Raw genomic sequence first — 27,581 nt, forward strand, 5'->3', positions numbered from 1 at the left:
AGATAGCATCATTTACCATCCGTTACAGGTGCTCTGCTCGGAGGATAAGGAGCAGAGAACCTCACTGTCTCCAATTTGCAGAGACTTTCAGTTGCTATTCTTTGAGTTTGATGGCAGCTGCTGCTAGCTGTGTTTTGAATTGCACTTGTGGGTGGCACTCACAACATGCCGTCACACCTCTGTCCCCTTCTGCAGCTTCACCAGCTCATTCTTTTATACAAACAGCAAGTTGTCCCTGTTACTACCTCTGCTTCCAGGTTGCGGGCAGAACAACAATGACCCCATTCCACTTTTGTATCTGAAGTGGAGCAGAATAAAGGCGGATTAAACCTACAACAATCTTACTTGATCAGACTTTGTAAAAAGGCCTAAATAGGGACATGTAACTCAACTTTGACTTTAACAGCAGTGACTTGTAACAGTACTTGGACTTTGGGTTTTGACCTTAGAGTGACTTGATATTGTTATATAGATACCACACTCACAATATTTGAGTGAATCCGTCATTAACCACAGGAGAAATGAACACGAACATATCTCACCATCATACATCTCTTTTCTGCTATGGCTGCTCAATCAATCAATCAATCAAAGCTTTATTGTCTCTATGAGCAGGTAACTTTGTTTCTGGGTGAATCAAAGATAATCTGAGCACGTGTCAGCCTGCAGAAAGAAACATGATGGGACTTCAAAACTTCAGCTCACCCTGATCCTGATAGGAACATCTCCCTCTCCTCCCCTCTGCACCTAGCCAGTGTCTGTATTAGTGTGTGTGTGTGGTTGTGAACACATGTGTGTCTATTGTGTATATCTTATTCATATGAGCAGAAGGATATGTGCAGCTTTGCACTCAAACTGTGACTTTGTTATGTAACACATCAACCCCCTTTAACATATTTCTATCTACATGTTTCCATTCTTTGTCTCTGGGACATTTTTCCCTGAAGTGTCTCCCTCTGGTATGACATAAATGAGTGAACCCTGAAGTCTTGTCACTTGGTCTTGGTTTCTACATATTGCAATCAGCATTCATCTCTGTTTAGGCTGAATTTTAATGCCTCCATTTTGAAGTAACTATGGTGAGTCATTGTCCTCACCTCAGTTAGCCTGTGTGTACATGTGCACATGGAAAGGGAAAAGAAAAATGCACGAATAGACCCTCATAAATCTTATGATAGTTAAACCCTAAAGACGCTGCTTATACCAGTGTGTAACATTCAGCTGCCTCAACTTCTAGAGACTTCTACTCATCACACAAAATAACATTAATATTCTCTGTGTTCTTCTCTCCACAGGATGAAGTGAAGGTCCCCTCAAAACTCAACATCTCAAAATCCCTGAGGGTATCAGAGTCTGTATCAGGAAGCAGAGGAGGCAGCCTGCTGGAGCTCAAGGAGACTGTTGAAGAGGCGGGAGAGGAGGGAGGAGAAGAGAAGGCAGACAAACCCCATGTAGACCTCTCATCAGATGAGGAGGGGTTGGAGATTGAGGAGACCATTGAGGAGACACGTGCCGAGCGCATTAAGCGAAGCAGCCTGCAGCGTGTACAGACCCTGAAGACGGTCTTCTCAAAGGAGAAGATGGACAAGACCAGAGGAAAGGCCAAAGAGAACCTGGAAAAGACCAAACAAAAAACCAAGGACAACCTGGAGAAGACAAAGAAGAAGACAAAAGAGAATCTGGAAAACACAAAGCTGAAAGCCAAGGAGAATTTAGAGAAGACCAAGCAGAAGACCAAGGAGAACCTGGAGAGAACACGTCACAACATTGAGAAGAAGATGGGGAAACTTGGAAACCGGATGACTGTCAATCCCGAACGCAAGCAGAAGATGCAGACATCCCGTGACAAAGTAAAGAAGGCCTTCACGCCAGACCATGTCGTTTATGCGAGGTCCAAGACTGCCGTGTACAAGGTGCCCCCCTTCACCTTCCACGTCAAGAAAATCCGTGAGGGAGCCGTTGAGGTGGTCCAAGGCACCGAGATGGTGGAGGTTTCCCAAGATCCTGAGCCCTTCAGTGGAATGGATGGGGAGGCTGAAGAGGGTGCAGAGGAGGTTGAGATGGAGATGATGAATGGAGGAGGAGAGGAAGAAGAGGCTGAGGAGGATGAAGACGAAGACAGCCACGATGCCCTGCAGGAGAATGAAGACAGAGATAGAGACAGCGACTAGATAAAGATTAAGGAATTCGTCAAGATCCTAAGAAAATCCTTTGCACCAACCCTGTGATTCATATGTAAAGACTGAATAAATTGCCGATATTGAGATTGATACAGATCAGTTAATGTTAATTACAACTCACAGGGCTTATTTTTAAAATCCATTTTCCATTATTCTTATCAGTTCTGATAACTTTGTACTTACCAAAGTATTTGCTGATGTCTGGGAACAGGAGCACATTGCTACAGTGTGACAGGTCAGTCAGACGACCAGACAGCTGTTAACGAGCCACAGTTTAACCAGATTCATTTAATTCTTTTCGAGGTAAAATTAAAACGATGCACCCCAAATATCAGTTATAATGTCTACGTGGGAAAACAGTGTAACAGCGTAGCTGCTCTCAGTGTCGTGGGTGAAAGTTGAAGGCTGATAATGTTCATATTTCTCTTCCCATAAGTTTGGCTGATCTGCGGGTTTGTTTGTATTCTGTCTGATTGTTTTACTGCTTGTGCCTCTTGATTCATCATCAGATCTGTCTTCATCTGCGTTGCCTGGATTACCAAAGAGCAGGAGACTACACCAGAACTCCACTGGCCATGAAAGCTCTGGTGGGTCCTGCTTTATCACTTCATCATAAGTCCCTCTCTAAAAATGTCTTTTCAAGACCTCCATTATAAAGCTACACTACGTGTAGTGTGAAAAGCTGACTCACAGAGAATTACCCCATCTTTGCAGTCAACTTTTTTTTTTAATCTTTCAGCTCATTGTTCATTGGGGTTCAGCCCACAACTGTTTTGGGTTCAGTCTCACTGCTCTCATCTTCAGCAGAAGCAAGCAGCTGCTCAGTGAAAACCCTCTGAGCCCAGAACCAAACTCGATACAGTTACGGTTAGAGACTACATGGTGCGTATAGTGGAGTATTTAGCAGCTAAAGAGCCAAATATTTGTTTTCAAGAGTTGGTGAAATCAAAGCAGAGCTAAGAGTGTAGTGAAGCTGGACTAACATTAGCTAGGTGGACACAACTCCAGATAAATCTTAATGTTGGTTGGTGTCTGCAGGATGTTCACATCTTTATTTATAAAGTACTGGACAGGTCACCTGCTAACGACTCCAGAAACAACATATATTACCATAACTAAACATCATGGTGGTTGCAGCGTACCAGGGATGAATATTCAGCTAGGTTTAGAATATAAAATTTGGTTTGGCTTGAAATAACTATGTTACTTCTGTAACTTGCATTATGCAGCTTCAAATGATTCACCCTTCATTTCTGGTTTCACACTGGACATGGACAGCAGTCATCTGAATGAAAATTTAGAGCTTGTGTAAACCAACCATCATCCTCAAGCCTGACTTCCTCCTTTGCTGCTGTAATAATCACTGCAGCCACTAGAGGTCGAAACAAAGAAATATACGTCGCCATTTCAGAGTCAACCTATATAGTTGTTCTTTGTTTGCTAACACATTTACCATATTACCTTTATATTGGGATAATATGTTAGTGTTATTTGACAGCTTGCTTTGCTGCCCCTAAGTGTCCAGATATCTACCAGTAGGTGTCCAGTGGACAGAAGTTTGACTAAAGATAGCAGGATTGTCTGATCTCAGCAATCAACTTTGTTTAAGAGAATGTTATTATTACCACTAGGAATGATGGCAAAAACTGCCCAAGATGGAAACAAATTTTTACTTTATATAACTTACATAATTCCAGGTTGTCTGTATTCTTTGAAATTTGTGTTTGGATGGTAGATGATCCCAAAAAAACTGAAAGAGAAGGAAGATGGCAAGAGGAAAAAGTGTGGGTGGGGCTGGTGAAGGGAGGTAGGGCAAAGGCAGAACTGACTCAACTAAATGACCGTTAAGAATTGTACAAAAAAGTCATTTGTCAGCAATTCATTTCCTGATTCACTTTTCTTTTTAAATCAAGATGCTAACCACTCACAACTAGTGGGATGAGAAAATAGAAACGATTCATCCCCTGTCCTTTGAATTTCAGTGGTATTTGTTGACAATAAAGCAAATGATCTCACAGACTGTTGGGTAGCAGATTCCTAATGGCCGAATTATTCACTAACACACTGAGTATATATTTGTGCTTATCCAATAATGTCTTGTGTTTTATAAATATTTTACATATAACACACACAAAACTATTCCTTCCACCCCATCTGTAGTATATGACTCTGCTTCATTTACCTTTTATTTAGAATTGCAGTGATTCTGTTGTAATTTGGAGGTTTTGATGAGCTCACAGTTTAAGATTTGTGTATGATTTTCTATGTGAAGACAGTTCACACTAGACCTTTTTCCACCTTCTCCTTTTTATAACTGTCAGCCTGTTGCCTTATAGTTGTCCTTTCAGCACACCTTTTTTCATGCAATAATGTAACATATCACTGCCAGTTTTCCCAAAGCAAATCAAGTTCTCATGAATATTGAGGTCTGCTGAACATGCACGGACGGCTCTTTCAAAAGTCATTTACATTTCAATGTACATTTCACTCGTCAGTGGTAATCATTTTGATTATTCTCTCATGGGAATTTTCTTGTTTAGAACAAGTTATGTGCTATTTAAATATGTGTCTCATGAATAAACTCACAAACCTCTAGTAGACCCATTTTAGACTTAGCTACTAAAAGGACTGTTTCCCAGCAGGAGTATGTAATCACTCTGGACTGACACTGACCCCTAGTGTCCAGTCATCTCACTATCCTCCTCTCTGTTAAAAATTTAAAGATGCATTTTTGCATGATGTCCAACTGTTCTTATATTAATGACCATTTAATTCAAATAGGTTTCCTTTACTGTCATCAATTCTTGTTTGAAGATGTATAAACGTGCTTTATATGTTCACCACTACTGGTGGTATTTCATGAGTGATTTGCATGAAAGGGTTCAAGAACTAATGTTTGTCATTCTTAAATGTTCTGCTTTGACTGCATTTTTGTCGCTATTCAAGATAAATGTCCATCCACTGATGCATTTTCAGACCTAATTCTGTTCAGGTTAGCAAGGGCTGGAACCTGTCCCTGCAAAGTGAAGGAGCACACACCTGGTCAGGTCATCAGTCTATTAAAGGGTAGAGACAGACAACATGCATTTGTAAGTCCAAAGGAAGAGAAAATACAGTCTGATATAGCTGATGTCAAAGTTAACCATATTGCCGCAGTATTTGTTGTGTCAAAGTTTAGTTTCCAGCTCAGACTCGTCACAGTTTTACCTTTGTTTTATATTTTGTATATAATGTGAATCACTGCCAGTGCAGATCATCATGCATTCTGATCTCATTTCTAGAGAGTATCTTGCCTTCTGCTGCCTCCACCCCATCAGCATTTAGAATAGCTTCTTTTGGGTCAAATCATTTTTATTTTTGCTCAAATTTCAAAGTCCAACAAATGCAGATGTGGCGCTCTTACTTTTGAGCAAAGATAAAATATTACTTTTTTTAAATGCACAATAGTGGAAGGGAAATCCTTCAGTGGTTTAATGCTCAGCCATTCAAAGAGGTGTAACAATGCCATGTCTGTGAAAGCAGTAACAACATGCAGCTGTGCTGAGGTCTATGTCAATGGACTTTTTCCTTGCTTTTGTTTTGTTGTTAACTGATTCCTGTATAACGTTGCTTAACCACTAATGATTTAATTAATAAAAGCTATTTGGTTCACAGTTTTTGTATTTTTATTGAATGTTAGGGGACAAATTGACTGGACACATATGAAATATTGATTAGAAAACAAATGTACGTTGGATCTATATTATCATACATATAAACATACAGATTTGTCAAGCATGCAAATGGTTTAGCTCTTGTTAAAGTCATACATGTTAAAGTCATACAGGCAGAGTTAGACCATGAAAAGGTAAAAAGTAGAATCCCCTCACTGTTTTTGCAATCATCAAGAAATGACTCAATATGTCATTGATCTTTAATCCAGTGGGGCCCATTGTGCACATATCTCAATGCCAGAAAGCAACAGCTGTCCAGTCTTAAAGGTACTGTGCCACGACACACAGCTACTGTGTACTCATGTGAGTACATAAAAGTATTATCAGGCAACCACATGTCACAACAACTGGAATTATGATATCCTATGTATCACATACAATATAATACATATAACGGCAAAAAAAACCCAAATAAGTTTCAAGGGAAAGGAAACAGAAGACACAAACATGTGTCAGAACAATCAGAACAATGACATCAACAATAGTATACTAATGTAAATATTATTAAATGTATAACGTTGTCCTGTGTTGTCTTGACTGTATGTGATGCGTTGTTTCATGAGTGTGCAGCGGGCTGTTGACTCCTCATCACCACAGAGGTGGGGCTGTTAGCGGAAATACAGAGCTGGCAGGACTGAACCGTATTACCGGAACTTAGCATGACTACGACCGGAAATACAGTGTTTCTGTACTTGAAATAAAGTTAAAAAAAGAATTTCTTACAATATTCGATAAAACCAGAACAAATATCCACAATAAACATGTATATCTGTGAATTATATAATGTAAATATTAAATTGGCTACTATAGAACTAGTTACCGGCAAATAAACTGATTTGACGTATCATTGTGTGTCAACAGGATATTTATTTTGTAACGTAAAACCGGAAGCTGTTTTACATATGGATTTTCAGCTTGATGCTAGTCAGGAACAGCTGCTTTACCAGAAACCAGAAGGAGTTAAAGTGGTTAGCGATATGACATGTATGTTTACCAAGCGTAGGTTTACAGTCTAGTGTTTGTATGTGTGCGTATGTGTGAGTATGTGTGCGTTCTGCTGCCGGTCCATGGTGTGTCTGTAACGTGTGCTGCAGTCTCTTAAAAGGTGAGTTTAAGTCGTCGCTAACTAGCTGTTAACTAGCTTCGTTTGTGGCTAATGAAAGTGAAGTTTTGGTCGGGGGCTGCAACGTTACTGTGTAAGTGAGCTAACTTCTCCTACTATGCTAGCTAGTAGACTAGCCTACTTTACTCAGCTAGCTAACCTAACGCTGTCTTATCCCACTGAAGTAACTTAAATTAATCTCCTTTCCATTATGAATGTGTTCGTGTGCTCATTTTTAATGACAGATTGCCATTAAGTTTGCTATGATCTATGGTCACCAACGACCTAGTATTAATGTGCAGTGTTGTTAGCAAGCTAGTTAAGCTATGTCTCAAACTTAACGTTACTGGGCGTCAAGCTTCCCAGCTGCAGACGATGCGTTCCGCTTTCTTGTGCAGCCTGATGTCAGAATGGCAGTAACACAGGGTCTATAACGGTTATCATTTTAATCGTCAAATGAAGTGCTCCATCAAAAGACAGCTCCTGTTTTTGTTCTTCTTTTAGACACATTTGGCCTATAGTAGCAGAGCTGCACACAAAACCAAGAGCTGGCTTAATACTTCTTACTATGGTGTCTGACAGTTGCCAGAACGTTGCTTGTGGTGAGGTGGACATCCACCATACACTTCGATTTTACTCAAGAGATTCTTTCCTTGTTGAGTAATTGTAATGGGTGCTTAACATCCCTGACGCCTTTAGGCAATTGTTCTCATGGTGTGGTGGATGGACAGTAATGGAGCTGCCCATGCCGGTCAGCTATTTACTGCAGTAGAGTACATGTACAGATAAAGGTTACACTAATATGACATTTTGTTGCTGATGGTTGATATGTCTAAGACTCAGTACATTTGTTTGACCTTCTAGTAACGTGAACATGTAGAAAATTGCAGATCCATTCCTAATGTTGCCTGTATAAATGAATTAAAATACATCTGCACATTTTTTGCCACCTCCGTCTCTTCAACTTTACTCTCTTCTACTCTTCTGTATTTCATCTCCTTTTGGGTATTTTTCCGTAAAACAATAACATATCCTTCTCACTCTCGCTCATTCTGCCCCTGGCTTCTTCTCCTGCCACCCCCCTGCTTCCACAGGAGCACCATGGCAATGTGGATTCAGGCCCAGCAGCTGCAGGGTGAAGCGTTGCACCAGATGCAGGCCCTGTATGGCCAGCACTTCCCCATTGAGGTGCGACACTATCTGGCCCAGTGGATTGAGAGCCAGCTCTGGTAAGCAGCATACGTAGGTCTCTATTGTTATTCTGATATACCCAGAGTGACTTTTTCTACTAGGTGCACAGCACTGGTGCTCCCTACTCAAAAACTGTAGGAGCACAAGCACAGCATTTAGGAACACTACTTGAATTGTCATGAAGCACAACACACTTACATGTCTTCCATCTTAAATGTATTACTGGTAAATCATTTGGTAATAAATAGACAATTTGCAGAAATAACAATGTCCAGTTGATTTTTAAAGGAAAATGTCACAAAGTGAAGTAGTGCTTCAAGAGAAAGTCACTTCCCATGACGTCTTAAAGAGAGGCTGCAGTACCTCCTAAAACCAGATATTATAAAAAAAACACCAATTCATAGGTCATAATTCATAAGATCTTTAACTAGTGTTAAAGTATGGTGTTTTCCACTTGAATGAATGGATGCTGACCTCTCCAACTGGGTATATGCTAAGAGGAGGATTTGCTTTGCTTTTCATATGTTTATCATCATATATATTCGTCCATTATTAGATTTCTTGTGATGCTGAACCATGAAAACAATTAGGTGTTTTAGAGGACATTTTAAAAGTGCAAGGAACAGACATCCAGGCTCAGACAGACCTCTCGGGTGCATGATTTGGTTAAAATAAGCTTGGTTTTTGACAGGATATACGATAATGATATCCAAATCAAATTCCTGGGAAGCATTTTAGCCCGACTGTCCATTAAAAGCTAGTCTTAGTGAAGCCACACTGAGCTTGACTTTGGCTTTGGATTGGTTAAAAATCTGAAAATATATTCCTGCTTTTGACAGGGACTCAGTAGAGTTGGACAACCCGGCTGAGGAGACCAAAGCCAAGCGTCTGCTGGACAATCTGGTGTCAGAGCTGCAGAAAAAAGCCCAGCTTCAGGGAGGAGAGGATGGCTTTCTGCTCAAGATCAAGCTGGGCCACTACGCCAGCCAGCTCAAGGTACCAGCAGGGCTCCTGCCAGAACAGAATCTGGAATCTCTCAGATTGGGACCAGCATCTATTTAATAGGATCCGGCACCTTAGATATTACACAAAATGTATTTGATAGGGATTAATGTATCTATCAAATACATATTTTATCATATTTAGTAGGGGTGTAACGATGTACAGAATTTTGTGACATTGCGATAAAAGAATGCTGTGATGAATGTAAATAAATAATGTCCAGGTTATAACGACAGTGTTAGTTTTGTTAACTGCTGGAGCCCAGTTTTTGTACAATGTGTTCCAGGCACTGTTGAGTATTTGTGAATCAAAAGGTCCTGGAAAACAGACAGGGTGTGATCCAGCGGGTTAGGAGGAGCAAAAAAGTCTTCTGACTTTTTTTGCTCCTCCTTTGCGACCCCCTTTCACTCATGTATTTTGGCACCGTCAGAATTTCATATCATGCAACACCCACTGAAGCAAAAAACACTCCCACAGACAATGAATACATTTTTGTGGGCATCAGAATCACTAGCCTTTTTCACACTGCCGTTTGCATGCGGGGATCCTGCGCCAATTCTCCGCACCCTCCTCTGTGTGAAAGTTTCAGATGTGGAGAGGGGGGAAATTTGGCTCCGGCGCTGATCCGCCTCTGGAGGTAGCATCAGGGCCGCATTATTGGTGAGCCGTCCCAGTGTGAACGGATAATCCAGAGACGCGGAGCGAGGGCGTGTCTGTCGTGCAGTGTGATAACTACACAGGTCCTTCACTCAACTAAATACAGAGAAATGTCCCACAAAGCAACGTTACAGGACCGAACAAAAGTAACGTAGTTACTGTAACTGTAACTGTCTTTGGCAACTTATATGAGGAAAACAAATACAACAGCTGTACGTGGAGAAGTGTCTGTCCTCCTGTCTGTCCTCCCGACTCTTCCTCACATTTCTGCTCAAAAAACAGCGTTTGTCACTGCAAAAAACTTTAACTCACCGAGTGTTTGTGATGAAAATAAGTCACCGGGACCGTCAGCTCTCCGGACCGAGACTTCAGTGAACTGTCCTCCAGAAAACAGCCTCCGTCCCCGCGAGTGACAGAGTCAGACAGCGTCCTGTTTACTGATGGTGATTATGTATAATTATGTAATTTAGCGCGAAAAACTAAACTCCGTCACTTTCCAGGATGTTTGGTGGGTCAGGATCTCAATCACTACACAATATAACAGCATCCATATGATTATAAACTGTCCGGACAGGGGAACACCTGGGGAAACACCGACGTTATCAACATGACGTGTACCGTCACGCCTCTTTAGGAGCCGCAGCGCCGGCTTTCTGTGTGAATTACACACGTGAAGGCGTAGATGCTTCGCTCTGTCTGAATCACCATCGGCGGAGAATTGGCGAACTTCCAGTGTTTCCCATTAATTACTTAGACTGTGGTGGCCCGCCATGGTCTAATTTGTCCCGCCACAGTCTCAGAGTGAGCCGAAAAAATCTGTAACTTGTGTTTCGCACTGCAGCTCCAGCAAAGCATCTCTCACTCCTGGTCAGTCGGCCCAGGCCCCCCCCCCCCCCTTGCTGTACGTGGCGCGCGCACACTGATACACACTTTCTTTACTTACTTTCATTTTCAAAAATTGCGTCTGTCCAATTTTGCTTCGGGTACGGGTCGGGCGTCGGTATCAATTTATGAAATGTAATTGGTGATACTGGCAGAAAATGGGTCAGATGCGGTTTTAAGTATGGCGGATGCAGCCAGGTGCAGGTTTGCAAAATAAGACCCGTGCAGGACTCTGTCCTACAGCCAGCAAAATGTAAATATGCGAACTGCTCCAAAAACAAAAGTGAAAGTAAAAAAATGTGCTCGCAGCAGTGAGTGACCCAGCTGTCTGTGTATCGTTGGCATGAGTGGAATGTAGGGAGAGTTGTATAAATGTGTATTTTGGATGTTTTCTTTCCTCTAGTCTGAAAGAAGACATGTTATGGAAGCAAAATAGCTCAAAATGTTTTTGCCTGCCATGTTTCCCCTTAAGGGTGCAACTAATGATGAATTGATGATGTACCCTCCGAGTCCATTTCATTTTTTATTACAATTTAGCTTATAGTTTAATTATTTATGAAAAAATAAACAAAAAAATAAACTAATTCAACACAGGTAACCACTTTTGCTTTATTTCTTTGATGGCTCAGATGTATGCCCTAATTGATTTTGTGTTTTCACCATTCGTATCTATACAACCAATGTGTTTGTGATTAAATTGTGTACAAGAGCACACAGTTCTTCATAGATCTAGCCTCTTAATTTTGCTTTCAAAGTGCACCAGATTGATGCATTTAACTTTAAAATGTTAAAAAAAATCTTCGGGGGAGCATGCCCCTGGACGCCCCTAGAGGGTCCAACATCCACCTACCACAGTCTCACAAAATCCTGTGGGAAACACTGCGGCGAACCACCGCTCCGGATATAATGCGGAGACGCTGTGTAAAAAGGGCTTATTTTTCTTGAGCCATAAGAATCAAAATATTCAAAAAGCCATAAAGAGCCGTATCGGTGTAAAGTTTCTTGGAACTGCTATCTACACAAACTGAAAAAAGGCCTCAGGAAATCACTGGGGATGCATGGATCATCTCTGAACAACTCCTAATTTATTATCGAAGAATCAGAATGGTACATAAACAACTCTTCAGATGGATTTAAATTCACTTGACTGTTTAGTTTTCTCAAATCAATTTCGATTTCGATTAAAAATAAATGTAATCATTTAAACTCTTTATTAACTGATTGTTCAACATTACAGCTTGTTCCCTTGTACACTGATGACCTGTGTTCAAAATCATCATGTTGTTGCTGGGTTGTGACAGGATTGATAGTCATTTATGTTAGTTAGTTCATTATTATTGTTCTTTTTTTTTGGCCAAATTTTGCTTTTTCACTACTGGTCCACAGCCCAGGGGTTGGGTGCCTGTTCTTCAGGAAATATATGGGCACAAACCAATTACCATCATGATGTTATTTTCAGGGCTACCATAACTGGTCTCATTTTCCTAAGAGAGAAGCCATGAAAGAAACTGTTGGCATGCTATTGGCCTGACTTGATCTTCTGCTTGTGCGTGCTTGTGATATCTTTTCAGAGCACTTATGACCGCTGTCCTTTGGAGTTGGTGCGCTGCATAAAACACATCCTGCACTCAGAACAGAGGCTGGTTCAAGAAGCTACAAATGTAAGTGTTTGGAGGCTGATTTGACCATTTCGGAAACAGGATGAAAAAATGCTGTTAGCCATAATGCATGGACATTAAGGATGTAATGATATACTGAATAATGACAAGTCAGTGACACTGACAGATTTTTGTGGCTCTGGTAGTCTGTTGGACAACAAGACAAAGAGAGGGATTGTTACTGGCTGCTGTGTTGTTTTGTAATTGTTCATAGTCCAATGGCTTCTTTTTACAAGTGCTTAGGTCATGGTCGTGGTCATGAAAAGCAGAAGGACCTCAAGTAAAAGCTAAAACTAATTGCATACAAGTAATAAATGCTGTACACATTATATTTATTGTAAACAGACTCTATTTAAGTCATTTTAATCTTTTTTTTCAAGACTCTTACAAACATTGTATCGTTGACTACATATTATGATGATATCGCACTGTAGTTTTTGGTATCGTTAGATCCCTTTTGAACAATACATCACATGTATGAGTGAGTCTTACCAACTAAAGCGAAAATAGAGAAGTTGATCAAAAGCAGACAACATTGGAATCTTTCTAAATGTTTTGTGTAGGCCAGCTGTGGGAGTGGGGGGCAGGCCATGGACAGCCTGTCACAGCGCCACCAGCAGATCAACCAGGCCTTTGAGGAGCTCCGCCTGGCCACGCAGGACACTGAAAATGAACTGAGGAAGTTGCAGCACAGCCAGGAGTATTTCATCATCCAGTACCAGGAGAACCTGCGCATCCAGGGTAAGACACACTGTTGCGTCCTGATCCAGGGATCCAAACTGTAATAATTTATTTGCATTTTGCGAATATTTTTGGATATAGTGCGACTAAATATTAATCCTAGAAGCACCTGTGCGGCTTGTAAATTGTGATGTTTTTTTAAAAATCAACATCATCGTACAAAACACCAGCAGCATTTCTGTTGGTAACGTTTTGCCGTGGCCGCCACAGTGATAAATGAAGTCACAAAAGCAAACAAAAGGTTGGCGCTGCCCCCCTCTCCATATTAAATGAAAATGCAGGACTGTGAGGATACAACCATTTCATAAATAGATCATGATTTGCTGCCCCTAAATTGTGACTTACCACTTAACCACCATGTAATGTTGTCAGTTGGACTTTTTAGCAAACGACTAGCTAATATAAAAAATGTTTGTCTGTCCCCTTGTCCATAATTCCTAACTGAAATGCTAGTAATGCATATTTTGTTAGATCTATTATATATTCTGCTATAATAGAGGTTTGCTTGACTTGAAGAATGAGGTGTCTCCGAGTGATAAAAAAGAAAAACCTTATTGTTTCTGTGTGATAGAGTCAGCATCATGATGAATCTAGTAATGGACATATGTGATTATACAGGGATAAAAGCCTGTATCCCAGTAAGAAGAGGGAGAACACAATCGTTTTAACACTTGTTAAACACAGTTGGAACTATTTATTTTCAATTGGTGACTTTTATGCTATCTGGTTGTAGGAGTTAATGCAACTGCCCTTTAAAATTCATGAAAATGACTTTCTCTTGAAGCACTACTTTTTCCTTCAAATAAAACAGAACATTGTTATTTTAGTAAATTGTCTAGATATTACCAAAATATTTATAAGAAATGTGGTCAAGATAATAAAAATACAAATGTTTTTACTTACTACTATAACCACCAGCTGGTGCTGCAGGCAGCTGTTAACTAGTTATAGACAAAATGCCATGTCACACTTCATTGTTCAATAGAACTCCTCTATCTTTATCTCTCATATCTTTTTTACATAACGACTAGTCCACTAGTCTACTGCATTATGAAAAAACTTGATTCGTAAAAATTAGTAGTTGTGAAACACCTATTTTGGGGTCCTGCAATCTATGTTATTCCTATATGTTTTTTGTCAGCTCACCTGGTGTTTTAAAAGGTGGTCCAAATCCAAAAAATGGGTTTCTACTTAACATTACACTTAGGATACACCTATAACTTAAGCATCACAAAACCCAGTGATAATTCACTGGTTAGTAAATGAACCAAATACAAATCAAAATGTATACTCCTGCTTGAAGATAAAAACATTTGCTATAGCTGCTCCAGTCAGGCAGGGACAGGTTAAAAGTTACCGAGGCTACGTTGTGTATCTGGTGATTGTAATGTGCTCCCTGTCTCTTGCTTGTTAGCTCAGTTGAGCAGCCTGTCTTCACTGCCTCCAGCTGAGCGAACCCAGCGGGAGACAACCCTACAGAGCAAGAGGGCCACTGTGGAGGCCTGGCTCACCAGAGAGGCCAGCACACTGCAGAAATATAGGCTTGTATGAAGCGCACACGCACACGCACACACACATGCACACACACACACACACAATTGAAACAAATGAATTTTCTCCGTAGGATGTTTTATACTCTCTTCAGTCAGTGAATGATCAGTGTGATCAGTCTTTGTACTGTCAGCTGACCAACAGAATCAGGCTCAGTGTGGAAAGTGGATAACATACATTTGAGGGTTTTAATTCACCTTCAATAGGCATTTGATAAAGTCAGTTACTCAGGCTTTTGCTGGATATTGGCTCCTGCACACAGCAGACTGGATGAAGCTGCACTTTGGCTGCATTCAAACAAAATCGACAGGGTTGTGTGGGGGTGAAATCAGAAACTAAAGTGCATTTAATAGAGAGCATACCTCTGACACTTTAATCACTTATTTGTCCAGTCCAATATGAAACTCGATAGTCCTGTATCATTTAAGCTCACTGGATCTAGGATACCAGCCACCTGAAAACATTCCTGGAGCCGTCCGTTTGCATCCACACTTAAAGTTGATGGGGTCCGTTCTGGGCTGAGACCCATCCGCCCTCCAAGTTTCACGGAAATTCGTTCAGTAGTTTTTATGTTGTCCTGCTCACCAACTAACAAACAAACAAACAGACATGGCTGAAAACGTAATCTCTTTGGCGGAGGTAATAATGTTGTGTGTGTCTGATTCACTGCTTTGATGTCGCTTAAGCCTCTCCCTCTCTTCATCCACTCTCCATCTCACTCGACCATCCCTGATTTGTCTCCCTGACTCGCAACCAGCAAATCCTGCATAGTATACCTTCAAAGATTCTAATGGTAATTTGTGGTTGGTGTAGTCGATATCCCCTTTTAAGTTTCCAAAGCTGAAGCCAACACAGCTTCACGCAGAAGTGGATTTTTCAGGGTACTACAGTGACATAAACATTTTCTAGTTTCCTGTTGAACTAATGTTTCCCTGTGTGTTTTATTGTTTGTGTTGGCATACTGAGTGTTTCATATGCAAATGTTTCTCAGCATGTGGCTGGTGGTGTGTCTGCAGGACCTGTCAGAACAGCACCAGAAGACTCTGGCCCTGCTCAGGAAGCAGCAGACTCTGATCCTCGATGAAGAGCTCATTCAGTGGAAAAGGAGGCAGCAGCTGGCTGGCAATGGAGGTCCTCATGAGGGGGGGCTGGATGTCCTCCAGTCCTGGTAAATATTAGATGTATTAAATAGAATATTATATTATAGGGTGGAGAGTTTGTCAAATCTTTTTTAAGTATTTCAGGTAAGTGCGTATTTGTAGAAAGTTTGTCTGATTTTTTTTTTTAAGTGTTGACTGTAAAAAAACATTATATTTTCCTTAAATCTATAAAGAACAGAAATGTATATGCACATGCACATGCATGTATGTATGTATGTATGTATAAAGAAACCAAGCAGCCACAACATTAAAACTACTGACAGGTGAAGTGAATAACATTGATCTCTTTGTTACTATGCAGTGTTCTGCTGGGAAACCTTTGTTGTAGACCCTGTAGATATACCCCCTCATGGCAACGATACGCCCTGATGAAAGTGTAAGTCACTGCACGACAGCGTTTCCCTGGCACATTGTAAAAATTGCTCATGAATGGCCCCAGGAAAGTGAAAAAGAGCTTAAGGCATTGCCCTTACATATGAATTTCCCAGATTGATCAGATTGAACATGCATGGGAGACGCCGGAACAAATCCGATTCATGGAGGCCTACCTTTCAACCACAGGGGTCAAAGGATCTGCCACCAGTGCTAGCGCCAGAGTCAAGTCAAGTCAAGATTCAGGGGGCCTCTATGAGAATGTTCTGGTACGTCCCACGGATGCACCATCAGATTGGTGTCTGGGGTATTTAATGGTCAGGTCTGGAGCACATGGTCAATTTCTTCAGCCATTTCTGAATAGATTCTGCTGTGTCACAGGGCACATTGTCCTGCTGGAGGACCACTGCCATCAGGTTATGCTGTTGCCTTGACATAGTGTACATGGTCTGCAATAGTGTTTGAGTAGATGGGGCATGTCAAAGTGACATCCATATGAATCCCAGGACCCAAAGTCTCCTAGCAGAACATTGCATTAAAACAAGATGAACAATGTTAATCACTTGACCTGTTGGTCCTTAAAATGTTCTGGCTGAACAGTGAATACTCAGTAGAATAACCTAGCCTCATTTTCTCCTCTCCACCTTTACTTCCACCCTGTGGTGGTATTTGGTAAACTGTCCAACAGGTGTGAGAAGCTGGCTGACCTGATCTGGCAGAACCGACAGCAGATCCGGCGGTGTGAACATTTAACCCAGCAGCTTCCTCTGCCAGGCCCCATGGAAGAGCTGCTGAGCAAACTCAATGCTGACATCACTGATATCATCTCTGCCTTAGTTACCAGGTGAGAAGAAGACAATATGTTTGTCTTCAGTCCTGATTGTGCTACAGTGACTAAGTCTCCATTCTGGTGAGGATGCCAGTGTGTTCGTTGAGGTTTGTGTGGCAATCGTTTGCCAGGTATGCTGTCTAAATTTCTAACCACATAGCCTGTAGTGATAACAGTTTTTAATAGGTGTAGGGCTCTTCAGCTCTTATTATCGCCCTCATCAGAGACTGCAGTGAAGTTGCATCTACAAAGCTGCTTACCCACAGAATTGCAATAATATTACGTTGCACAATTAATGAATAAAGTTCAATTTTAGTTTCACTTTTCTGTCTCACTCACACACTGCTCACTCCCTTTTTCAGTAGAAAGTCAGTATTACCTTATCAGTAGACCCCCTTTTTTTTCATTTCTATCCAATCCTGTTTTTGTTTTCACATAACTTTTCCAAACCAGTAACATGTCGTTCACTTGATGAAAAACATTATATGCTGAAGTAATGTAACATTTAAAGCAGTAATTCCTTAACTTACTCAAACAATTATCAATTAATATACTGAATAGTCTTAATTTTAATCCAAAATTATTCAAAGTAAAATTTACTCTAATATTCAACTGTCAGCTGGTAGCAGCCAGCAAAAAGGTTGCCTTCTTTGTTCTTGTTATTAAATGTATTTGTCTGGGACCATTAACAACATGGCTTAAAGTTCTCCGGCACTGTGCCAGAATTGCAGCACGGGGCCAGGGAAATTTGATATTTGTAAATAGAAAATTATATGTCTATGGAACTATACTTGAATATCTTTAGGCCTCCACGCCAGCTATAGCATAATGTTTTCATGAACATGATATCTCAAAAGTCCCTTGAGGGAATTTTCTGTAGTTTTTTTGGTAAACACGCCAACTTTTTTGGCTGTCACAGTCCCTTCTGCACGACCTGCTGCTGTTCTTCTTGTGTTAAATTTCTCCTCCTATAAACATAAACAGACGCTTTTTCCCAACCAGTTACTACGTTACTGCTGTTTGGTCCTGTAACGACACCTTGTGGGACATTTCTCTTTATTTTGTTGAGTGAAGGATCTGTTTAGTTATCACACTGTGAACACCATCAGATTGACATGCAGGGATGTGCAGGATCCCGGGACTCAAAGGGCAGTGTGAATGGGGCTTTTGTCTCCGAGTGAGAGAGAGCAGACAGGCTTGGTTTTCAAAGGGCGGGCTGATCCTCCACGATCAGCCCAGTGGCAAAACCCAAAAACCAAGTAATGTTTACTGTGTTCAAGCTTTGGATGGACGGTCGGCCATGAATACACCCTGCCTGGCCTTTCTGTCTATTCAAGAGACACAGCTGCAGGCTCGCTCAGCTAACCGAAGAGAACAGTGTGGGGAAGTACAGCTAGTAATCCACTATATCACCACCACTGCTGGCTGATGTCAAACAAAGAAGCTGCCTCAAAAACGCAGACACATTATTTGATTTGGGTATGTGCAGTCAGATTGAGTTGAGGTCCACCATCCTATATGTCTGTCAGAAACTCTTCAACACTGCTGTCATTAATTGTCTCACTGTAAGTTACTGATAAGGTAACCATTCTCATGAAAACCATAACTCAAGAAGACCGTGAGGGAATTTCTTCAGATTTGATACAAGTGTCCACTGTGACTCAAGGATAACCAGATTAGAATTTGCTGGTCTGATTCTTCTGTTGGTTGTCATTGACAGAATCTTCTATCCTAAATTCACTGTATCCATACACTAATGTCCATACATCACTCTCACTGTCTGTTGACTAATGCAGCATTTTCCAATCCTCTCTTTAGTACCTTCATCATTGAAAAACAGCCACCCCAGGTGTTAAAGACCCAGACCAAGTTTGCAGCCACAGTGCGCCTTCTGGTGGGAGGGAAGCTCAACGTACACATGAACCCACCTCAGGTCAAGGCTGTCATTGTTAGTGAGCAGCAGGCCAAAGCTCTGCTGAAGAATGAGAGCACACACAGGTGAGGGGTAAATAGAGGCTTGCAGACTTTTGATTAATGTATTGGCTCAACACCATGTGGGTAATTAGCTGATGCACAGCTAAAATAATGAACAGATTGATGATAATCAAATATTAAAAAGGCATTCAATGTGTTTATTAGTTGTTATGAAACAAGTAGTTTGATGGTGGATTAGTCATCAAAATCAACAATTTAAATGCTAATCCTGGTCAACTGCTTTCCTCTGCCCTGTTAGTGAAAGTAGTGGAGAAATCCTCAACAACAACTGTGTGATGGAGTATCATCAGGCCACTGGCACCCTCAGTGCACACTTCAGAAACATGGTAAGCTCGAGTTGTCAGTTTCATTGGACAGAAACAGTTTTGTGAAGTAAACAGCAAAAACAATCATTTCAAGAGAGCAGCATACACGTGGACTTGAATTAAATACAAAACAAACAAAACACTAAAAGGCTTAATGAACATATTACGCTCATTCTACTCCAGTTCAGGCTCTTGCTGGCCACTCACCACCAAAACGAGTACTGAGGGGGCACTAACCTTTTTACAAACTCGTTTAAGGTTCCTTCTAATACACTGGATAAAGGGAGCATTGATAGGATAGGAATTTACCAATCTCTGAACAGATGACCTAAATGTTCTGATCAATGGACATGACCACTTGCACACAAGTAAATAAGTGCCTGGTTCTTTTGGCACTTCGACACATTGCAGAGCATGCTTTATAATATGTATTACATAAGTCAGATGCAGATATTAATTATCTTTATGTTGTGTGTCAGGTGATTTATCTGATCTATACATGGTTAGTGTTATGTTTTTGGAGTGCCGCTTCACTGCAGGTCATCTAGTTGATGACAAAAGCTGAACTGGCTAAATATTTTGTTCAGTTTATGTAGGAACAAGGCAGATATTCGGTCTCCATGTTACAAGTTGTCTATGATACTTCAGAAACTAGGATTTTCACTTTCACACTGGAATATTTTATTTGATTCACCATGTCATCTTGCTTTTATAACCTTCATAACAGTACAAAAATGTGGCTTTTGCTGTCTCAATCTCAATCCCAAAAGCCTTGGATAGGCTCTGAACTAGAGGTATCAATTCTGACTTGGGGTGTAATGGAACACTGGGTTCTGGTGTCATGTTTCGGTACAACAGGAAAAACGTAACAAAAAAATCCCAAATGCATATGCTAGACTTCTATCTGTGTTTCTGAATCTGAGGTAGTGTGTCCCCTCAGAGTAGCCATAAGGCAGGAGCTGCTCATCAGCACAAAACCATAACCCATTGGTCTAACCCAGGAGTGCCCAACGTTTTTTGACCGAAGATCTACTTTTCAAGTAGCCAACCTCCCGAGATCTACCAGTCCAGTGTCAACATTGCAAACCCACACACATGGTTTCCAGCCTGTAGTAACTAACCTCACAACACTTTTTCTTGTTGTCACACAACCACTAGACATCACATCACAAACTGCTCCTCTCTCAAAAACACAGACAAATTCCTCTCACAGTTTGCATAGAGCGCTGTAGCACAAACCTGCTCTTTCTGCTCCTCTCTCTCTCTCTCACACGCGCACACACACACACACACACACACACACACACAAACACATACACACACACACACACACGCCAATCTGCACGATGAGCAATAGCCATAACTGACCTTGATATGAACCAAACAGAAAAATAAACCAGATACAAAACAGGTAGATCTCTGAGTTTGAAAAAAGGAAATCACTTCCTACCTTAGTGGGAGACCTGGCACTGGAAGGAGGAGGCTAGCTTCTCGTAGTCAGGAGTGTAGGAGCTGGTTAAAAGGCGTAGGCAGGCTGCAGGGTGGTCATCAGTCATTGTTGATGTGTACTTGGACTTGATGATGTGCGAGAAAGCAGACTCGCACAAATAAGTTGATCCAAAAAGAACTGTCAGGTTCAAGGCACATCTTCTGAGATTGGGATACTTCTCCTCCATCAGTAGTTTCCAGAACACTACATGCCCTCCAGGTTGAGCAGATGTTGATCTGGCTTTGATCTCAATGTCATTTTCAATGTCAGAGAATCTCATCCTCAAGAGCAGAGCTTTCCAAGTCGAAAAGTGATTTGACTTTGGCGGTAATGTCACCAACATAAATACTTGCACCAAATGGATAAGACGTATAGCTGGCTACAGGCTCGATGGATTCAAAGTCAGTAAAATGCCTCTCACTAACAAACCCCATGAAAGCATTAAAAATATCCTCACCTCTGGTGTCACAATTGTGCCACAGCCACCGTATCAGTCGACTCGTCCATTTGGATGGAAAAGCACTCACACATCAATATCCTTCCTCAGTTGCTCCTCCACATCCACAGCCATTCCCTCTCATCGCCTTGTAGTAGTATTGCAGGAGAGTTGTACTTCTTTGAAGGCCTTCATGATCTCTGTTTTATTTTTAAAGTCGTCAAAAAGGCTATCCACTGCCTCAAGAAAGGCTTCCTTCACAATATCGCCGTCTTTGAATGGCTTCTTGTGTTTAGCAAGGACGTGACTAACGCGTTAGGAAGCAATAGTTGCGGCCTTACCCTTGGTCTTTGGTTTGGTGAAGATTGACTGCCGTGCTGCAAGCTGTGCTTTCAAATCCCACACTTTTGAGCCGAGTAAAGGTGTTTTTGCCGGGAAATCCCTCTCGTAGCTCCTGTGTACCGTTTTTTAAAATGTCGCTCCAGATTCTCTTTATTTGCCAACGCCACCATTGCATTGCAGATCAAACAAACAGGCTTCAGAGTGAAAATGGTAGGTCTTCGCTCGTTTCCCCTCAGCCATGTTAACGTTTAGGAGTGCGTAACCGCTCTGATCGCTAGCTAGCTTCTACTGTTGACAGCTGCCAACTTCTTGTCTTGCATTTTGCGCGCTACCGTAGGTCAAACGTGACCAACTTTTTTCTTTTTCCCTTTTATTTTTGTGGACGTGTTTAAGAGACTGATAGGGTGTGCAGGAAAGGACTCATGATAGTCTGTAGTGTACATTTAATACAAAATATAACACACACACACCCAAAATCGACTGGTTGGGCACTCCTGTTCTAACCCAACAGAATGAACTGTAGCAAAACTTCTTTTCACTTGCTCTCCTTTGTTGCACAAACTCCAACAACTCCTGCCATACAGCAACTACACACTACTTTTTTATGCTGTCTGGTGGGGCTTTTAAAATCACAATGGTATGATCATATGGGGCTCAGTAGTTGATGATGTCAATCATTGGGGATGGACGATGGCATCGTTCATCGGTCCTACCCGTCTGCCTCCCTTTAAAAACCAAAGTAAATAAACCCTTTTGATAGTAAATTGTGCAAATGTTATTATTATTGTTAATTGTTGTTGTTGTTGTTATTAATATAATTGTTATTGTTAATAGTTATTGCGTGTTAGACTACATTGAAAATGGTTGATTATAACAGTGAAGTAATCTTAATGTGTGTGTGAAGCCTGATGCATGTTCTCAGGGATTGAAAATGCAGTTGCTCAGTTTTTTGTGAATGCACTACACTTGTGTGTTATTGTAATAAAGTGTGTGTGTGTGTGTGTGTGTGCGTGTGTGCGCGTACAGTCACTGAAGCGGATCAAGCGTTCGGACCGTCGAGGTGCAGAGTCGGTGACAGAGGAGAAGTTCACAGTTCTGTTTGAATCACAGTTCAGCGTTGGGGGCAACGAGCTGGTCTTCCATGTCAAAGTAATTGCACAGACATTTTAACTGTTATACTTGAATAACAGCCAAACCACACTAGGTATCTTGCTTGATTATTAAATGGTCAGGTTTGCTACTTGGCCTTCTGCTACTGATCTCATCTCCACTTTAAATAACAACTAGAGTTTCATGGCTCTGTCTAAGACTTCTTTAGGCCTAACATTTTCAGCATTAAACATTTCTTAAAGCTGCTGTAATAAAACAGAACCACACTTGCATGACTCCGTCTTCCTTCAAGGCAGCTCTCTTCGCCTCTTTCATTTCTCCAAGTGTTTTTCAGTCCTCGGCCTGTTTGGTCGTATAAGATGCCACAGGTAGCTTTCACTGTTCCACCTTTGCCAGTAAATGGGAGGATCCTGCTTTCTGAATGTTCACAAACAGACAGGAACAGCTTTTATGGAGCTCTTTCTTCTGATTGGATAAAGTAAGCAGGGATAACAGAAAATGTATTTTCTCTGACACTGCATGAACAGGGGGAGGAGAGACAAAGGGTACTGACCAAACTCTTTAAAGTGATTACTGTTGGAGAAAGAGCTATTTAACACTTATTTAAATAGGAGAATGGTGCGTATATCAGCATTGCTAATCAATTAATTTAAGAAAAATCATATGAAAGATAAAAATTTCATATGCTCTTTAACCTGTGACCTTCCCTCTTGTTGTGTGTATTACCTGTAGACCTTATCGCTGCCTGTGGTTGTGATCGTCCACGGCAGTCAGGACAACAATGCCACGGCAACAGTCCTGTGGGACAACGCCTTTGCTGAACCGGTGAGAGACTCTTTTCCACAATAATGTTATATACTAAATTCAGACTTGCTGGCCATTCACCACCTGTATACAGTATTAAATATAAGTCAAATACACATAGTAATATAGTATGTAAGGAGTAAATGTTCACAAACCAGTGCCTAATACAATAATAGTAGAAGTAAGACAACATAAGTACTTTTTGTATAAATGTTAGGTGGCAAATATATATAATATTTCCCTATGACCGTATGCACCTTGTCAGCTTGTCAGGTATTGGACAGCATAATATGCTATAGTTGTTAAAGGTTAAATCCTGTCATATTCTGTTTTCTTATAATCAATAAATCTCATTTGCAGGACCAAATCAACAATGAGTGTATGTGTTCAGCTGATATATCTTATTCCTCTGTGCCATTGTTGTCCAAAAAATTCTAAAAACACAGTAAGGGCACCCCAGTAGTCTTTCCTCCTTTCGTGTCATTATCTCTGGCTGTCAGTATCATGATAACACAAGACACAAAATCAAGCATGTTGAATTTTGTGATTATGAACAAAAACGCAGAACTCAACTGTGAAGGAGAGTAGCATCCAGAAAATCTACAGCGCTCACAACCTAGAGCCATGTTGTTATTGATCTTCACAGAAGGCAAATGGTCCCAAACATGTTTTATTGTCATGACTTAGTGATGATAATAATAATTACCTTTGCGAGATGAACTAGAAGTATATTGTGAACTTTCTGCGCAGTCACTCGTATACCAGTGTTGCAGGATTCAGTAATGACCAACAAGACCAACTGACCAAGACACTGAGGAACTTAAGCAACCCAGCTCAGACTTGAAGAAATAATCATGTGCTTAGTCTGTTTCATCTCAGAATCCATGTGCTGATCAGTGTTGTGGGCAGCAATAGCTTTTCCTGGTTCTAACAGAGCAGCAGAGGCTGCTGTCCCTGCTGGAGACAACATAACTCAGCACTCTGCCTCCCCCTTATATTGTTCTTCACAAACAGACAGGAGACTTTTGACTTAGCTTTCAAAATAATTTATTACTTAATGCAGTTAAGTTTGTATGATAAAAAGGATGCAGACCATTCATGTTATTATGTTTGACACATTTTGTCCAGGAAGGAGAAGCTGTGAAATTACTGCTGGTGAGTAAGAGGGAATTGTACATCTAGTGTTAGGCATTCTGTGAGGAAGATTAGCTGTAACATTTAATCTTGTGTAGATACTTTTTGGGTAAATTGTTGTGAAACTGTTGAAGCTGAGTGTTAACAGGCAGTTTCGCCTAAGTCAGCTGTGACCAATAGGCTTGATTGCAGGGCAGAGACACTCCTGCATGAGGTTAATCTAGCACATAGGGGCTAGTCACTACAGCGCAAGCTGCAGCATCAGGACAGTCGAACGAGGACTGGAGAACAAAGACTTAGTGAGTCTCTCTGCAGGAGTCTATCGAGGAAGTCAAAGTAATGAGTCCTACCCACTTCCAGTCAGGACATCAAACTGGAGAAGATTTCACCAGAGACACAATGCTCTAGGCTGTAACCCAGCCAATCTCTACTATCCAACTTTCTCCACCAGTTCTAAACTTGAAGTACTAGGGGGGCTTTGGAACTGTCAGTCTTCAGTCAAGAAGGCAGACACCCTTTCAGCCTATGAAGACTCTCCACAATCTGGCCCTTACGAGACCTGGATCTCCCCAGAAAACATTTCCACTGCAACTGCCCTCTCAACTGCCTACTTATTCTCACACTCCCCAAGGCAAACACGTCCAGGAGGAGGAACTGGCCTCCTCATCTCCACCATGTTGTCCTACCAGGTCCTTCCCCTGGACCACCTGCCCAGATCTGCTTTTGAATTCCACGCCGTCTCTGTCACACTTCCCTTCAAAAACAACATTGTGAAGATTTATCGCCATTACCCTGACCCGATTCCCTCCCCTCTTCTCCAAAACATCTCTCATGACATCTTGCCATTCCTCACCGCTGTGATCAAATCCTCTATCACTTCAGGCATATTTTCAGCTCCTTTCAAGATAGCTGCTGTAAAGCCACTCCTAAAGAAACCCGCCCTAGACTCTGCTGCCATCCGAAACACCAGACCTGTATCCCTTCTTTCATTCCTCTCTAAAACCATGGAACGTGCAGTCTACAACCAATTGTCCTCCTATCTTTCAGAAAATTACCTCCTTGACCCTAAATTAGTTAGGCTTCAGGACTGGTTACTCCACTGAGACAGCCCTCCTCATGGTGAACAAGTCGCTTGGTGCCGCCTAGCCAGAGCCTCGTTCTGCTCGTCAGTCCTCATTCTCCTCAACTTATCTTCTGCGTTTGGCACAGTCAACCACCAAATCCTCCTCTCCACTCTGGCTGAACTTGGCATTGCCTGACAAATTGCACCTTTCAGGTCACATGGAACATCTCCTTGTCCAAACCCATGTGACCTGAAAGGTGCAATTTTCATGACTCCAGAAAGCATTCTGGAAACTGGTGTCCCTCAAGGCTCTGCATTAGGACTCTCTTACCACTGTTATGCTGACGACACCCAACTGTTCCTCTTTTCCCCCATGCTCCTCCAGCACCCACATTGCGACGCTCATCTCAGAATTTTTGGCACACGTCTCCGCTTGGACAGCTGCAGATCACCTCAAACTCATCCATCCATCCATCCATCCATTTTCGTCCGCTTATCCGGGGCCGGGTCGCGGGGGCAGATGCCTGAGCAGGGACACCCAGACTTCTCTCTCCCTGGACACTTCCTCCAGCTCTTCCGGGAGGATCCCAAGGCGTTCCCAGGCCAGCTGGGTGACATAGTCACACCAGCGTGTCCTGGGTCTTCCTCGGGGTTTCCTCCTAGCGGGACATGCCAGGAACACCTCCCGAGGGAGGCGTCCCGGGGGCATCCGAAACAGATGCCCGAGCCATCTCAGCTGGCTCCTCTCGATGTGGAGGAGCAGCGGCTCTACTCTGAGCTCCTCCCGGGTGACAGAGCTTCTCGCCCTGCCACCCTGTGGAGGAAACTCATTTCAGCCGCTTGTATCCGGGATCTTATTCTTTCGGTCATGACCCAAAGTTCATGGCCATAGGTGAGGGTAGGAACGTAGATTGACCGGTAAATCGAGAGCTTCACCTTTCAACTCAGCTCTCTCTTCACCACGACAGACCGATACAACGACCGCATTACTGCGGCCGCTGTACCGATCCGCCTGTCAATCTCCCGTTCCATCCTTCCCTCACTCGTGAACAAGACCCCAAGATACTTAAACTCCTCCACTTGAGGGAGGAACTCTCCCCCAACCCAAAGGGAGCAAGCCACCTTTTTCCGGTCGAGAACCATGGCCACGGATTTGGAGGTGCTGGTTCCCATCCCAGCCGCTTCACACTCGGCTGCAAACCGCCCCAGGACATGCTGGAGGTCCTGGCTCGAAGGAGCCAACAAGACCACATCATCCGCGAAAAGCAGAGATTAAATCAAGTGGCTCCCGAACCAGACCCCCTCCAGCCCGTGGCTGCGCCTAGAAATTCTGTCCATAAAAATAATGAACAGAACCGGTGACAAAGGGCAGCCCTGCCGGAGTCCAACATGCACTGGGAACAGGTCTGACTTACTGCCGGCAATGCGTACCAAGCTCCTGCTCCGGTCGTACAGGGCCCATACAGCCCTTAACAGAGGGCCTCCGACCCCGTACTCCCGGAGCACCTCCCACAGAATGCCACGAGGGACACAGTCGAATGCTTTCTCCAAGTCCACAAAACACATGTGGACTGGTTGGGCAAACTCCCATGAACCCTTGAGCACCCTGTGGAGAGTATAGAGCTGGTTCAGTGTTCCGCAGCCCGGACGAAAACCGCATTGTTCCTCCTGAATCCGAGGTTCGACTATCAGCCAAATTCTCCTCTCCAGTACCCTGGAATAGACTTTCCCATGGAGGCTGAGGAGTGTGATCCCCCGATAGTTGGAACACACCCTCCGGTCCCCCTTTTTGAATAGGGAGACCACCACCCCGGTCTGCCAGTCCAGAGGCACTGTCCCCGACTGCCACGCAATGCTGCAGAGAC

General features: G+C 42.2%; 2 protein-coding genes across 3 annotated transcripts in view; both read left to right on the forward strand.

Moving 5' to 3' along the window:
• Positions 1–5,833, forward strand: part of LOC115571184 (caveolae-associated protein 1-like) — a 34,450-nt gene extending 28,617 nt beyond the window's left edge. Inside the window, exon 2 of the mRNA XM_030400332.1 lies at positions 1,296–5,833. Coding sequence (XP_030256192.1) covers positions 1,296–2,171 — 876 coding nt within the window. The 3' untranslated portion in view covers positions 2,172–5,833. The remainder of the gene's footprint in view (positions 1–1,295) is intronic.
• Positions 5,834–6,773: 940 nt separating this feature from the next.
• The window catches only part of LOC115571114 (signal transducer and activator of transcription 5B-like), a 53,005-nt gene continuing 32,197 nt past the window's right edge, over positions 6,774–27,581 (forward strand). Inside the window, exons 1-12 of one of the 2 annotated variants that reach the window (XM_030400192.1) lie at positions 6,774–7,089; positions 8,090–8,224; positions 9,026–9,182; positions 12,299–12,388; positions 12,949–13,126; positions 14,541–14,671; positions 15,694–15,845; positions 16,898–17,053; positions 18,857–19,036; positions 19,272–19,359; positions 22,632–22,754; positions 23,448–23,540. In XM_030400192.1, the coding sequence (XP_030256052.1) occupies positions 8,097–8,224; positions 9,026–9,182; positions 12,299–12,388; positions 12,949–13,126; positions 14,541–14,671; positions 15,694–15,845; positions 16,898–17,053; positions 18,857–19,036; positions 19,272–19,359; positions 22,632–22,754; positions 23,448–23,540 (1,476 nt within the window). In that variant the 5' untranslated portion in view covers positions 6,774–7,089; positions 8,090–8,096. The remainder of the gene's footprint in view (positions 7,090–8,089; positions 8,225–9,025; positions 9,183–12,298; positions 12,389–12,948; positions 13,127–14,540; positions 14,672–15,693; positions 15,846–16,897; positions 17,054–18,856; positions 19,037–19,271; positions 19,360–22,631; positions 22,755–23,447; positions 23,541–27,581) is intronic. The other variant, XM_030400191.1, reaches the window with a different exon arrangement.

This window comes from Sparus aurata, chromosome 20 (genome assembly GCF_900880675.1).
Source record: "Sparus aurata chromosome 20, fSpaAur1.1, whole genome shotgun sequence".
NCBI lineage: Eukaryota > Metazoa > Chordata > Actinopteri > Spariformes > Sparidae > Sparus > Sparus aurata.